The sequence below is a fragment of the Lutra lutra genome, chromosome 10 (assembly GCF_902655055.1).
Source record: "Lutra lutra chromosome 10, mLutLut1.2, whole genome shotgun sequence".
NCBI classification, from domain to species: domain Eukaryota; kingdom Metazoa; phylum Chordata; class Mammalia; order Carnivora; family Mustelidae; genus Lutra; species Lutra lutra.
In genome coordinates this window covers 99,417,931-99,432,608 of record NC_062287.1, presented here as the reverse complement: position 1 = coordinate 99,432,608, position 14,678 = coordinate 99,417,931, and the positions used below count along the sequence as shown (strand labels likewise).

The 14,678-nt window shown below is 37.4% G+C and overlaps 1 protein-coding gene across 1 annotated transcript; it reads left to right on the top strand.

Moving 5' to 3' along the window:
- The first annotated feature begins 10,791 nt into the window (after window positions 1–10,791).
- On the top strand, window positions 10,792–11,694 carry LOC125078837 (olfactory receptor 4C11-like). The gene has a single exon (XM_047692041.1). The coding sequence runs from the start codon at window positions 10,792–10,794 to the stop codon at window positions 11,692–11,694; it is 903 nt and encodes a 300-aa protein (XP_047547997.1).
- The last annotated feature ends 2,984 nt before the right edge of the window (window positions 11,695–14,678 follow it).

Below are 14,678 nucleotides of genomic sequence, written 5' to 3'. Positions count from 1 at the left end.
CTTTCTTTTCCCCTCTGTTTGCATGGTAAATATTTTTCCATCCCTTCACTTTCAATGTGCATGTATCTTTAGGTCTGAACTGACTCTAGCAAGTGAGTCCAACAATCCAACAAGAGTCTATAACAATTGTAAATAATCTATTCAACAAACATGGATGCACCTAAATACATAAAACAACTATTAACAGACATAAAAGAAGAAATTGGCAGTAATACAATAATGGCAGTAATACAATAATTACTATTGTATAGTAATACAATAATAATACAATAATAGCAGTAATACAATAATATAACACCCCACATAGACCAATGGGCAGATCATCCAGACAGAAAATCAATAAGGAAACAGTGGCTTTGAATGACACATTTGACTAAATGAACCTAACAGATGTATTCAGAGCATTATATCCCAATGTTGGTGAAGATACATTCTTTTCAGGTGCTTAGAAAACGTTCCCCAGAATATATCACATGTTAGGCTACAAAATAGGTCTTAGTAAATTCAAAAAGATTGAAATCATGTTATACATCTTTTTTTGACCAGACTGGTATGAAACTAGAATTACCAACAAGAATAAATGTAGAAAGAACACAAATATGTGAAGGAAAATACCCTGCTTCTAAACAATGAATACATCAACCCAAAGATCAAAGAGGAAATTAAAAAAAAAAAATACGTGGAGACAGATGAAAATGATAAGCGTTTAGTATCCAAAAAATATAAAGATTGTATACAAGTCACCACCACAAAGACAAATAATCTTATATTAAAATGGACAGAGGACCTGAGTATACATTTTCCCAAAGAAGACATACAAGTAACAAGTCAACACATCAAAGGGTGGTCAACATCACTCATCATTGGGGAAATACAAATCAAAACCACAGTGAGATATTACCTCACACCTGTCAGAATGGCTAAAATTGAAAAGACAAAAACAAAAACAGACAAACAAAACAAGAGTTGGTGAGGTTGTGGAGTAAAAGACCCCTGTGTACTGTTGGTGGGAATGCAAACTAATGCATTATCTGTGGAAAGCATCAAGGAGGTTCCTCAAAAAATTAAAAAAAAAAAAGAATTACCATATGATCTAATAATTTCACTGTGTGGTATTTACTCAAACAAAACAAAAACACTAATTTGAAGAGAAATACACAGAATTCTCTTTATTGCACTTTAAAAAAAAAAGATTTTATTTATTTATTTGACAGACAGATCACAAGCAGGCAGAGAGGTAGGCACAGAGAGAGGAAGGAAAGCAGGCTCCCTGCTGAGCAGAGAGACTGACGTGGGGCTCAATCCCTAGACCCTGAGATCATGACCTGAGCCAAAGGCAGAGGCTTTAACCCACTGAGCCACCCAGGCACCCCTGTTTATTGCACTTTTATTTACAACTGCAAAACTGTGGAAGCAACCCAGGCATTCGATGACAGGTGAGTGGATAAAGAAGATGTGGTACATATACACAATGGAATATTACTCCGTTTTAAAAAGAATGAAATCTTACAATTTGCAGCAAAATTGAAGGACTTGTTATAATGTTAAGTGAAACAAATCTGAGAAAAAGACAAATATCATATAGTTTCACTCGTATGTGAATTTTAAGAAAAATCCTGAATAAAGAAAAAAGGAGACAAAAAACCCCAGGCTCTTAAATACAGAGAATAAACTCATAGTTCCCAGAAGGGAGGTGGGCAATGGGTGAAACAGGTGAAGGGGATTGTGAGTACACCATTCTTGGCAAGCACTGAGTAGTGTATACAATTGTTCAGTCAAAAAAATAATTGCATTTACATAAACTATAACTTTAGTTAATTTAAAATTTTTTTAAAAATGTAAAAGCATTTTCATTTCCACTTTCTTACTCTTCTTTCCTTACTGACTTAATGACTTCAAAATATTTTAGAAAATATAGAAATTTTAATCATTAGTTTTTATTGTAATAATTTATATATTATTGGTATCATTAAGATGAATAGTAATTATTATATCTAGAGTAACATTTTCTAGAATAGGAGATAAGGAGAAGTTCAGAAACTTGCCTAAAGTCACAGACATAGAAATCATGAAGGTAGAATTGAATGCTGTTATCTGTGCTTAAACGCATACTAGGGCTAAGTACTTTGTGTGCCTTTAAAAAAGAGTGGACTGGGGCACCTGGGTGACTCAGTAGTTAAGTGTCTGTCTTAGACTCAGGTCATGATCCCAGGGTCCTGGGACTGAGACCCGCATCAGGCTCCCTGCTCAGCAAGAAGTCTGTTTCTTCTCCTCCTCTTCCCCTGCTTGTGCTCCCTCTCTTGTTGTGCCTCTCTCTGTCAAGTAAATAAATAAAATATTTAAAAGAAAAAGAATGGTTTCCTCATTTAAAAAAATATTGTGGACATTACTTCTATAAACATTGGGGTTCATATGGCCCTTCTTTTCACTGCATCTATATCTTTGGGATAAATACCCAGTAGTGCAGTTTCTGGGTCATAGGATAGCTCTATTTTTAATTTTTTGAGGAATCTCCACACTGTTTTCCAAAGTGGCTGCACCAACTTGCATTCTCAACAACAGTGTAAGAAGGTTCCCCTTTTTCTACATCCTCTCCAATACTTGTTGTTTCCTGTCATGTTAGTCTTTGCCATTCTAGCTGGTGTAAGGTGATATCTCAATGTGGTTTTCATTTGAATTTCTGTGATGGGTAATGATGATGAACATTTTTTCATGTGTCTGCTAGCCACTTGTATATCTTCATTGAAGAAGTGTCTGTTCATGTCTTTTGCCTATTTTTTGACTTGATTTTCTATTTTTTGGGGTGTTGAGTTTGAGAACTTCTTTATTGATCTTGAATATCAGCCCTTTGTCTGTAGTGTCAATTGTGAATATCTTCTCCCATTCCGTGGTTTGCCTCTTTGTTTTGTTGACTGTTTCCTTTTCTGTGGAAAGAGCTGAGATGCCCTTCAACAGACGAATGGATAAAGAAGATATGGCCCATATATACAATGGAATATTACTCAGCCATCAGAAAGGATGAATACCCAACTTTTGCACCAACATGGATGGGACTGGAAGAGATTATGCTGAGTGAAATAAGTCAAGCAGAGAAATTATCATATGGTTTCACTTAGTTGTGGAACATAAGGAATAACATGGAGGACATTAGGAGAAGGAAAGGAAAAATTAAGGAGGAGAATCAGAGTGGGGAGATCAGAGACTGAGGACTCTGAGAAAGAAACTGAGGATTTTGGACAGGAGAGCGGTATGGAGATAGGTGAACCTGGTGGTGGGTATTAAGGAAGGCACTATTGCATGGAGCACTGGGTGTGGTGCATAAATGAATCTTGGAACACTACATCAAAAACAAATGTTGTATCATATGGTGACTAACATAGCAATAAAAAATAAAAATAAATTTAAAATAAATTTAAAATCAGACATAAAGATTTGAGACTTTGGGAACTTTTAGTAGTCTATACCTCAGAGTGACTTTAAAAGTGTCCTTTTTCCTTAGAGGAGGGGCATGATTGGAGCAGTTGGTAACTGAAATGAGGGTGGTCCCTTTGGGAGACTAGGAGGGGAGAAGGGCTTTGAGGACAGAATCTGCCTTTTGACAGCATTGTCCAGGATTCCTTGGAACCATGGTTTGCCGTGATTCAGCATTGCCTGAGCTAAGTAGTTTATAGAGCATATCCTTCAGAGTTGGGTGGGAGGGACAGAGTCCTTATCCCTCCATAGGCTCTGAATTTCTATATAATTTCTATAACTATCTGGTGGAGGAAGAAGAAATGTTTCATCCATGTGTTCTGCCAGGGAATTGTTCTGGGGTAATACAGCTGGCTTTAGAGAGGTGTCTGTCACAGAATCGTGATGATATTTACTTTGGATGCTAGAATTTCTAAGAGTAGCAGTAACAAACTTTCTGCTGATAGTAAAGACCCTTCAGAAGAGTCTAACTCAAGCTTTCTAGGAAAGAGTGGCTACTGCGAAGTATCTTCTCTCCCCATAGATCCTGCAATGGAAAGCTGAGTAGATGTACCTGAGGTACAGTTTACATGTTGTAAACACACTGCACATGATTCATCTTCACAATAAATCAGAACTGGAGAGCAAAAACTGTGAGCTCTCTATCGGACCTCATCTCTTTCTGTATAAGAAATAAGGTATGGCATTATAGAGGGCACGTATTGCATGGAGCAATGGGTGTGGTGCATAAACAATGAATTCTGTTACACTGAAAAGAAATTAAATTTTTAAAAAATTTAAAAAAAAAAGAAAGAAGGTGTGTTTTCAAACCCAACTAAAGAATGTTCTTTTCTTGCCCCTCATTAGGGACTGGGTATTTTGGACAGTTGCCATTTTGTAGTTCTGTCTCCTGAGAAGCATGAAGTTCCAGAAACGTATTTCTCTCAGTGATGAGAAGATTCTGAGGTGTCAGGGTTCCCGGCTTTCAGTGGCCTCTGCTTAATGCAGCACTGCCTCAGGAGTAATTCTTATGGAAAGTGGGTCCACTGAAGGGGCAGATATAGTCTCCTCTGCTGGTGGGTTTCTTATTTGCAAGGCTGAAGGTCAGGAGGACAGGGATGTATACTGACCATATCCAATCAGTATGCATTGATAACTGCTGATACCATGATTTTATGATACTATGATCCTAGCTGTTCTGATATTAATGATACTGTTCACCGCCCAAACCCACGTCACCTATGAATTTTATTCTCTTTATGGTGTTGGGATAAGGGATGATATATGGAGAGGATGAATGAGAAGCAAACTCTCTAGTGAAGTCCTAGGAGGAAACACTCTTTATCCCTAAGCAAGTTTCTTTGCCCAGTCTTGCACTGGGGGCTTATATTTAGACATAAGTATAAATGTTTATCTCTTATTTTGAAACATCCTGAATTTTCCATCCATTTGATAGTCAGGACATGTAATGGACATGTATGGTTTCTGGCTTTATGCTCGCTCTACTCTTACGGTTGGAGTCTGATGTTTTGCAGGGCAAAGGAGGGGGCAGTATTCAGGAGGGAGAAATTGCCATGAAGCACAAAAGCTACTGGTTTCTTTTTCACTGCTCTCTGCTAAACTGCCTGCCAGCTTAGCCTCAATTGCACAGAATAGAACAGTGTGAACTTGCCTTAGGGGATATAAAGTCAAATGAATGAAGATATGGAAGCAAAAAGAAAGAAGGCTATAATTAAGGGTTGCATGATTCATTAAACACACACTCACACATACATTTTACCAGTGGAAGGTCCTTAGGAAGAAAGTGGTTTGGGAAACCGTGGAAGGCTTTGCTGAGGAGACAGCATCTGAACTGGATACTCTGTGCAGGTAACAATGAAGAATGGAGATTGTATCAGAGGCAGGTCATTTAGCCACTGTGAAATACTGAAAATTTGGTGAATGAGATGGTGTGGGCGTATTTACAAGTGACAACAAGTGTCAGGTGTGGCTGGAGCATGCATGCCCCGAGGAACTGGGAAGAAAGTTGGTAAGGAAGATTGTGGCACAGTGTTTGAGGGCTGTGAAAGTCACGGTGAGTATTTCAGCCATTTACTTGAAAATCATAGTAGCTATTTTATTATATTCATGATTCATCATATTTTAAAATGATTGCTTTTCCTTTTCAAGTTATGGCAAGGAGGTAAAAAGAGGGAGAGGATGGAGGGGGAGGAGAAGAGGGATTATCCGAAATTGTCTTTTCTTTCTGTTTAGAAAATTTAAAAGTTCACTTAATGAATTCTAGAATTGGCCATTTATAATACTCACATTTATGAAATACCAACCTCTTTTGTGGTGTCTATGTACTAATAATTGTTCTTTTTTTTCTTACACAAAATAATGCAAGATGTTTTATTTAGAATTTAACAAAAACTAGACATTGTGTGAAAGGAATTATTATCTTCTGTGTTTTAGGAATCTGAGATGACCCTGCTTTGAGGGCAGTGAAAACACTCTGTATGATATTATAATGATGGATGCATGTCACTAACATTTTTCCAATTCCACAGAATGTACCACACCAAGAGTGAACCCTGGGGTAAACTCTGGCCTCTGGGTGATGGTGATGTGTCATGGTTAAATGATCAGTTGTGACAAATGTGCCATTTTGGTGGGAGATACTGATAATGGCAGGGAGTGATATCTGTGTGGGGGCAGGGACTATATGGGGACTCTGTACTTTCTTAGGTTTTGTTGTGAATCTAACACTGCTCCACAAACACAAAGTATTAATAACAACAACAAAAATAAAGGCAACAACAATAAAATGATCCTATTAAAACTGAGGGGAGGTATATAATTTTGCCACTCCTCCCCTCAGAGAGACAGCTGAGAGTGAGCACTTCTGGTCCTTCACTATGAGGGGATGTGACAATTCTTAAGCCACCACTGATTCATTTTGTTGGGGATACAGCAAATTCACTTGTATGCTTTTCCCTGAGTTTCTCAGTGCAGGGGGTATGAAGATGGATATCCTCAGTGAAACTCAGACATCTTGAAGGAGGTGGGCATTTCATTACAGATAAGCTCAAAGTCCAACTGGGCTCACTTTAGAAAAAAGAGATGATTTAATTTTTTAAGTTCTTTTTTTTTTCCTAAGATTTTATTTATTTATTAGACAGACAGAGATCACAAGTAGGCAGAGAAGCAGGCAGAGAGAGAGGAGGAAGCAGGCTCCTCGCTGAGCAGAGAGCCCGATGCGGGCCTCGATCCCAGGACCCTGAGATCATGACTTGAGCCGAAGGCAGAGGCTTTAACCCACTGAGCCACGCAGGCGCCCAAGTTCTTTTCTTTTAATTTAATTTTATTTTTACAGTGTTCCAAGATTCATAGTTTATGCACCACACCCAGTACTCCATACAATATGTGCATTCCTTAATACCCACTACCAGGCTCACCTAACCCCCTATTCCCCTCCCCTCCAAAACCCTCAGTTTGTTTCTCAGAGTCCACAGTCTCCCGAGGTTCGTCTCCCCTAAGTTTTCTTAAACAACTGATTAATTTTGTTTTTAGGTACTGAATAAATCTTAATAAAATCAGCTATCATATTTTGTACATCTCTAAATTTTGTATTTGACCACAAGAGTGTATTCAAACTTCATAACCTGGATTTCATCGCTTTTGGCTTGGAGGAAAACTTGTTTTTGAAGTTCTTTCACTATGACTTTAGAAACTGTCTAGAGTTTCATATTGATCTTTTCTATTTGCCCTATCATCTCCATTAAAATTTTGATTTGATTTCTTTCATCTCAAATGCTTTCTCCCCCCTGATTTTTATATCTTTGGATCACAAACTCTTTACAACTAAGGGCCTATTTTATTTCTACTTTCCTCTCATCATGGGACACACATAATTAAGCTGTTATGTACCTTTCATATTTTTTTTGTATTTGTTCAAGATATTTGGAGTTGTCACTCCCAGCTTCTGATCACCATGAGCAAATCAGCATGATCCAAAGTGCTAATATGATTTCAGCCAGCCGGCAAAGGAAATTTGTGTGTAAAACAGTTGTGCAGCTTTATTATGGATAAATGAACAAAGGAAATTAACAACTTTGAAAGTTGATTTTAATAATCATAATGGAAAGTATATATAATAATAATGAAAATAACCATTCCAATATCAGGGAATACAGACCTGGGTCTCTCATACCTTGTGCATACCGAATTATTTAGCCTTCATGGAAACCCTGCAGAATAGGTTATTTCACTCTTAATGTTTATAGGTGAGGAAAATGAAGCACAGAGATATCAAGGGACTTGTTAAACATTGTATCATAGTGGGCAGTTGGGTGGGGTATGAATCTAAGCTGTGTGGCTTCAGCCTCTATGCACTAGGTGCTAACAGAGGTGCTCACCTAGCTCTCTGCTCTGTTCCACAATATCTGCATCTCAGGGAATCTGGTTTAGAACCTGTCTTTCTTCAGTTAATGTTACAGTTCATTTCTTAATCTAATTCTGAATTTTCCTTTTTTAAAATTAATATATAATGCATTATTTGACTCAGGGGTACAAGTCTGTGATTCATCAGTCTTGCACTATTCACAGCATGCACCATAACACATCCTCTCCCCATCCATCACCCAACAACACCATCCCTCCCACCCCCCTCCACTGCAGCAGCCCTCAGTTTCTTTCCTGAGATTAAGAGTCTCTTAATGGGTTGTCTCCCTCTCTGGTTTTGTCTTGTTTCATTTTCCCTCCCTTCCACTATGATCCTCTGCCTTGTTTCTCAACTTCCTCATATCAGTGAGATCATATGATAATAGTCTTTCTCTGATCCACTTATTTCACTTAGCATAATACCCAATAGTTCTCTCCACACCGTTGCAAATGGCAAGATTTCATTTTTTTTAATTTATTTATTTGACAGAGATCACAGAGAGAGAGGGGGGAGTAAGCAGGCTCTCTGCTGAGCAGAGAGCCCGATGAGGGGCTTGATCCCAGGACCCTGGGATCATGACCTCAGCCGAAGGCAGAGGCTTAACCCACTGAGCCACCCAGACGCCCCAAGATTTCATTTTTTGATGGCTGAATAATATTCTGTAATTATGAATTTTTCACTGCCAATCCATCTTTTAGTAATTTGTACTCTTCTATCTGCAGATGGTTTTTATTCTTCTAATATCAATCACAAAGTGCATTACATAATGAATTATTTCATCGACATTTATTTTAAACTCATGTTAAATTATTATAAATAGGAGAGCATTGCCCATTCTTTGAAATAACTCCAGAGAATCATGATTCAGTATTTAAAGAAAAATGAAATTATAGAATTATGAGAAGTGAATAGATAGTAGAATTTTAAAATATTTTGAAGTAGACTAAATTAAAATAGTGGAATTGGCAGCTTGGGCTATATGAAAAGAAATAAGTCACAGAAAAAAAAAAGAAAAAGTAAAACCCTAATAGTTTAAGAAGCAGAGACTGGCACTTACATAGTCCTACTTATTAATATGAACCAGATCTTTTTTTCTTTTTATCTGGGGAGGTACACAACTATGTATAAAGTGGCTTTCCCAAGCAAGTAAATAGTGGAAGATGGATTTGAACTCAAGACATCTGATGACTCTAGTAGCTGTGTTCTTGGTCAAGATGTAATTATTTTGCTTGATCAATAGCCATTCCAGGTAAAATAACAAGATCACAAAATATAAACTGACGAAGGAGAAGAAATTCTCAGGAGAGCAATATTTTCCTAAAAATGTAGTAAAAATGGGGATGCCTGGGTGGCTCAGGTCAGGATCCCGCAGTTCTAAGATAGAGTCCCTCATAGGGCTCCTTTCTCAACAAGCCTGCTTCTCCCTTTCTCTCTGCCTGCTGCTTCTCCTGCTGTGCTTCCTCTCTCTCTGTCAAATAAAGAAATAAAATCTTTTAAAAATGTAATAAAAATGTAAAATATGTTTGGTGATAAAAAATTATATGTGCATAAGATACAATTTTATTTATCTTAAGCAAGTGAGATAATAAGATAATGTCACAAATTACTGTCTGCATGTTCATCTGTTTTTTTGCAAAATCATCAACGATGAAATTATGGCCATAGTTGTATATAGAAAACTGTTGTAGAGATACACATATGCAAGTATACTGATAGAATGTTTCTGAAAGGAAATATAATAAAAGAAAAGTAGTTATCTCTGCAGAGTAGGATTATAGAATAAATAATTTGGAGACACATTTTAATTTTCTTCTCTCTTTTTTTTTTGTACTTTGAATGATTAGTGATAACCACAAATTATTCTACAGTAAGACATATTTAATAAATGGACACAAAATATTGAAAACCTTTTTAATAATTATCAATATCAATGATAATCTCTAGCATTTGGGGCAGCAGTTCTTAAAGTTCTCCAGACATTTTTTATCTAAGGACAGTCAGTGAGTTTGACATTTAAAATAAGAAGCATAAGTAAAAGATTGTAAAAATAGTTTTTTAAAAACACATTTCCTGGGGCGCCTGGGTGGCTCAGTGGGTTAAGCCGCTGCCTTCGGCTCAGGTCATGATCTCAGGGTCCTGGGATCGAGTCCCGCATCGGGCTCTCTGCTTGGCAGGAAGCCTGCTTCCCTCTCTCTCTCTCTGCCTGCCTCTCTGTCTGCTTGTGATCTCTCTCTGTCAAATCAATAAATAAAATCTTTAAAAAAAAAAAAATAAAAAAAAAAAATAAAAAAAAAAAAAAACACATTTCCTCCAAGATATTATTGGAGTCAGAGATGAAGGGATCAGGGATCCAAAAATGAATGAACTGAAGTGGAATATTTTCTTCAGGAGGGATTCTCCAGCAATATGGGCGATTAATTATATTGGGATAGTGTTTTATAGATTTAAAAGCACATAGATAAAAATGAATAATACATGAAATATATGTGTGCATAAAAATCCTTTTTTTAATTCTTAAGGAAACTCAGGGTAAGGTAGGGCAAGTATTTGAATCCACTTTTCATATGAAGGCTAAATTTCAAGGCAGTGAAGTCTCTTGCTCAGGGAAAGTACAAGTTCTATTCTGCTATGTTCAATCTTGTAAGGAATCAAAATTTTTAAAGGACATTTAATTTTTATACCTGGATGAAATGCAGTTAGTTTCTGAACCAACAGATGGATCTGGGAGAGGTTTTGGACTTCTTCAGATTTATAAAGATTCATAGAGGATTAAAGGCAGTTGGAGGTAACATAACTTGGAACAAAAAGAAGGAATTCAGAGGCCAGCCCACTAGTCTTCCCATGATGTCACACCTTTTCTTCTCTTTGCAGATTAAGCCCTTGTCAACTGCACCTTACCTGCAGTCACTAATGTGGCAATGAATAGCAGTGTGACTGAATTCATTCTGTTTGGGTTGACACAGGATGCGGGAAAGCAGAAAGCAATATTCGTGGTCTTGTTGTTGCTTTACCTTGCCACACTGTTGGGGAACTTTCTCATTGTAGTGACTATTAAGAAAAGCAGGACCCTTGGGAGTCCCATGTACTTCTTCCTATTCTATCTCTCCTTTGCTGATGCCTGCTTCTCTACAACCACAGCCCCCAGATTGATTGTGGATGCCCTATCTCAGAAGAAGACCATTTCCTACAATGAGTGCATGACTCAGGTCTTTGCAGCCCACTTCTTTGGGTGCATGGAAATCTTTGTGCTCATCCTCATGGCTTTTGATCGTTATGTAGCCATTTGTAAGCCCTTGCGATACACAACCATCATGAGCCACCATGTCTGCCGTGTGCTGGTGATTCTGGGCTGGGTGGGATCCTGTATCCACTCTTCAGCACAACTTTTCCTGGCTTTGAGATTGCCTTTCTGTGGCCCCAATGTGATTGACCACTATTTCTGTGACTTGCAGCCCTTATTGAAACTTGCCTGCATGGACACTTATGCGATAAACTTGCTAGTTGTTTCCAACAGTGGAGCCATATGCATGGTGAGTTTCATAATTCTACTTATCTCCTACATTGTCATCTTGTACTCTCTGAGAAACCACAGTGCAGAAGGAAGGCGAAAAGCTCTTTCCACCTGCACTTCCCATTTTATTGTGGTTGTCTTATTTTTTGGTCCATGTATATTCATATACACACGCCCAGCAACCACATTTCCAGTAGACAAGATGGTGGCTGTGTTTTACACAATTGGGACACCCTTGCTCAACCCTCTGATCTATACACTGAGGAATGCGGAAGTGAAAAATGCCATGAAAAAGTTATGGTGTAGCTAAGTATGATTCTGTTGATACATGATATTCAGGGATTCTATTGTATATTTCCTTAACAGTTTGGTTTTGCTTCATGGACAGGAAACATAAAACATTCTTAGGGGGAAAATTAAAAAAAATTACACTAATAGTTTATATATTTGTTTTAATATAAATAAATATTTAGAAATATATGTTCCTTATTCTGAGAGGATTCCATTATAATAGGATTACCTACAGTCCATAACCATCTTGAACAAAGTAAAATGGCACTTAGTTGAATGCTATTGATATCTGAAATATTCATATGATAATTATTTTGCTGTACAAATTTGTCTTCAGAAGGAAATGTACTGACTAGTGACACTAGTCACACGAATGACCGTGTGTGTGTGTGTGTGTGTGTGTGTGTGTGTGTGTGTGTGAGAAAATTCTGCTCTGGAATTTGTACATGAGCCACCTCACTGGGGAATCGACATTGAAAAACCCTCAAACTCCAATCAAAGCTAGAAATCTCATTGAAAACCTGGACTGTCACTGGAGAACCTCTAAAAGTTCTGTGAATGGTGAGAGAAAGAGAGTCTCATACTTGGCAGTGATGGGCGGTATCAGCCATCAGCTACCTTTTGGTGGGGTCCTTCCTATAGCTCTTCACAAGGGAGAAGGGAGAGCAGTGAGGGTATTTGGCAGTAGGAATATGCAGAAGGGAGGATAAAGGGTACAAAGGGGACTAGAGAACCATGCACAGTGAAGACCAAGAAAAAGTAAAAGTGAAGTGAGAACTTTGTCCAGGTTGGAGAAAGAAGCTTTGCCTTTCTTACATTTTGAGAATCATTTCTGGGTATATCAACATTTTCAGAAAAAGTAAAGAAGTTTCAGAGTATCTATAGATTATTGACTTAGTGTAGCTAGGCATCCTTGGCTGCTATGTTTGTATGGGTATCAGGAAACACTTTGTTGTTTTTGTTGTCCCTAATAGTTATTGCAAAAATAAAATTCAGATTCCTTGGGAAAACCCAGGATTGGAAAGTCTGCTTTAGTGTTTTCCAGTTTTGTTCTTTTGTTTTCATATGAGAATGTTTTAAAATATATATTTCATTTTTGAAGATAACCCAGTTGATATGTATAATACCTACCTACCACTAACAGGACCACATCGTAACCTCATAATCAAGCACTGTCATATGATGCTCTTTCAGTACCTAGGTTTATAGTTCCCATCAAATTGGCACCATGAAGTTTTACTTTAGGTGATAGAGGCTAATGAGAAAAGAATACAATGAGCTTCATTAGTACGTGAAAAATTTCTCCCAATGGAAGACACAATGTTATCATGTCTCAACAGAGATTCCCAGAATTCTTAGGTAAGAAGTGGTGGTGAAATACATATTTAAGTCCCCAGGAGGACATTTGTCAAAGAATAAGTGAGAACATTTGAGAAAAACTTATTTACACTTACATAAAGGATACATTTTTTATGGACAAAAGTTTGTATAATTAAACCTTGTCAGCATATGGGGAATATTTCAAAGTAAATTGGGCAGAAATTGACATTAGGAAGTAGTCATGAGGAAAGGGGAAAAGGAATCACTCCAAGCATTGGAAGAGGAGAAAGGAAAATAAGTCTGAAAATCAATCTTTTTTTTATTTTCCCTGAAAACCAATCAGGGGAAAACAACAACAACAACAACAACAACCCTTTTATGGTTTCAGGATGAGGGGAGCCACATCCAGTTCCCCTCATTTCTACAGTCAGGTGGAGTCTTCTTGTGCAGCTGTGGCTGTGCTAGTGCTCACCTAATCTGCTTCCTTTCTCTAAGGGCTCCCAATACTATGCTGCCAGTCATTCAATACTGAAAACAATGTTTCATATATTTTGTGCAGCTTTTAGTTACTTATAGCAATAGTGACTGCATTATGTCCAGAAATTTAAAACACTACATTTTCCTTAAATGAATCAAGTTTGTTTTTATATTTTTAAAATAATTATTAGTTATGGAAAAATGGAAACAGTTGCATTTCCTTGCTTAAAAAAGTAGGATAATATTATAAGGAAGTATGTAATTCAGCTTAAAGATAATTTTTCCTTGCATCCCATCTCCCATGTCCCCATTCCTACTCTAATTAGATTTAAAATGTATTTAAAATATAAAAACTGCATCCTTTACCTCTTTGTTTTTAATGTCTCCCATACACATAAAATCTTTTTTATTGACTTTGTGAAATAAGTTCTAACTTTTTCTTCCCAAATTGATGGTCATTTATCTTAATATAATTTATTCATATGTGATTAATTCTTTCAAACTCATCATATATTAAATTACCAAATATATATGGTTGAATTTCTTTGCATGATACTGTGTTCTATTAACATATTTGTTTATTCTATTGGGCATATACTATTTTAAGAAAAATGCTATAGCTTTATGATATATTTGCTATTGGTTCTTCTCCCTCTCCCCCCCACCTAAGTCCTTTGACTATTCTCAACTATATATTTTATCATGTGGAGTTTAGAATCATTTTCTCAGTTTCCATAAAAATCATCTCCAGAGGGGTGCCTGGGTGGCTCAGTAGGTTAAGCCTCTACCCTCAGCTCAGGTCATGATCTCAGGGTCCTGGGATTGAGTCCCACATCTGTCTCTCTGCTTGGCAGGTAGCCTGCTTCCCCCTCTCTTTCTGCCTGCCTGCTTGTGTTCGCTCTCTCTTTCTGTCAAATAAATGAATAAAATCCTTTAAAAAAATCACCTCTAGAGATTTTGATTAGGAATTCATTCAGTGTGTCAATTACTTGGGAAAAATCAACAGCTTTAAAATGGGAGTTCTTCCTGTTGTGAACTGTATAACTTACTTGATTCAGTTGTTGTATGGCTTTTGCAAAGATGTTTAGTGTTGGGCGCCTGGGTGGCTCAGTGGGTTAAGCCTCTGCCTTCGGCTCAGGTCATGATCCCAGGGTCCTGGGATTGAGCCCCATATTGGGCTCTCTGCTTGGCAGGAAGCCTGCCCTC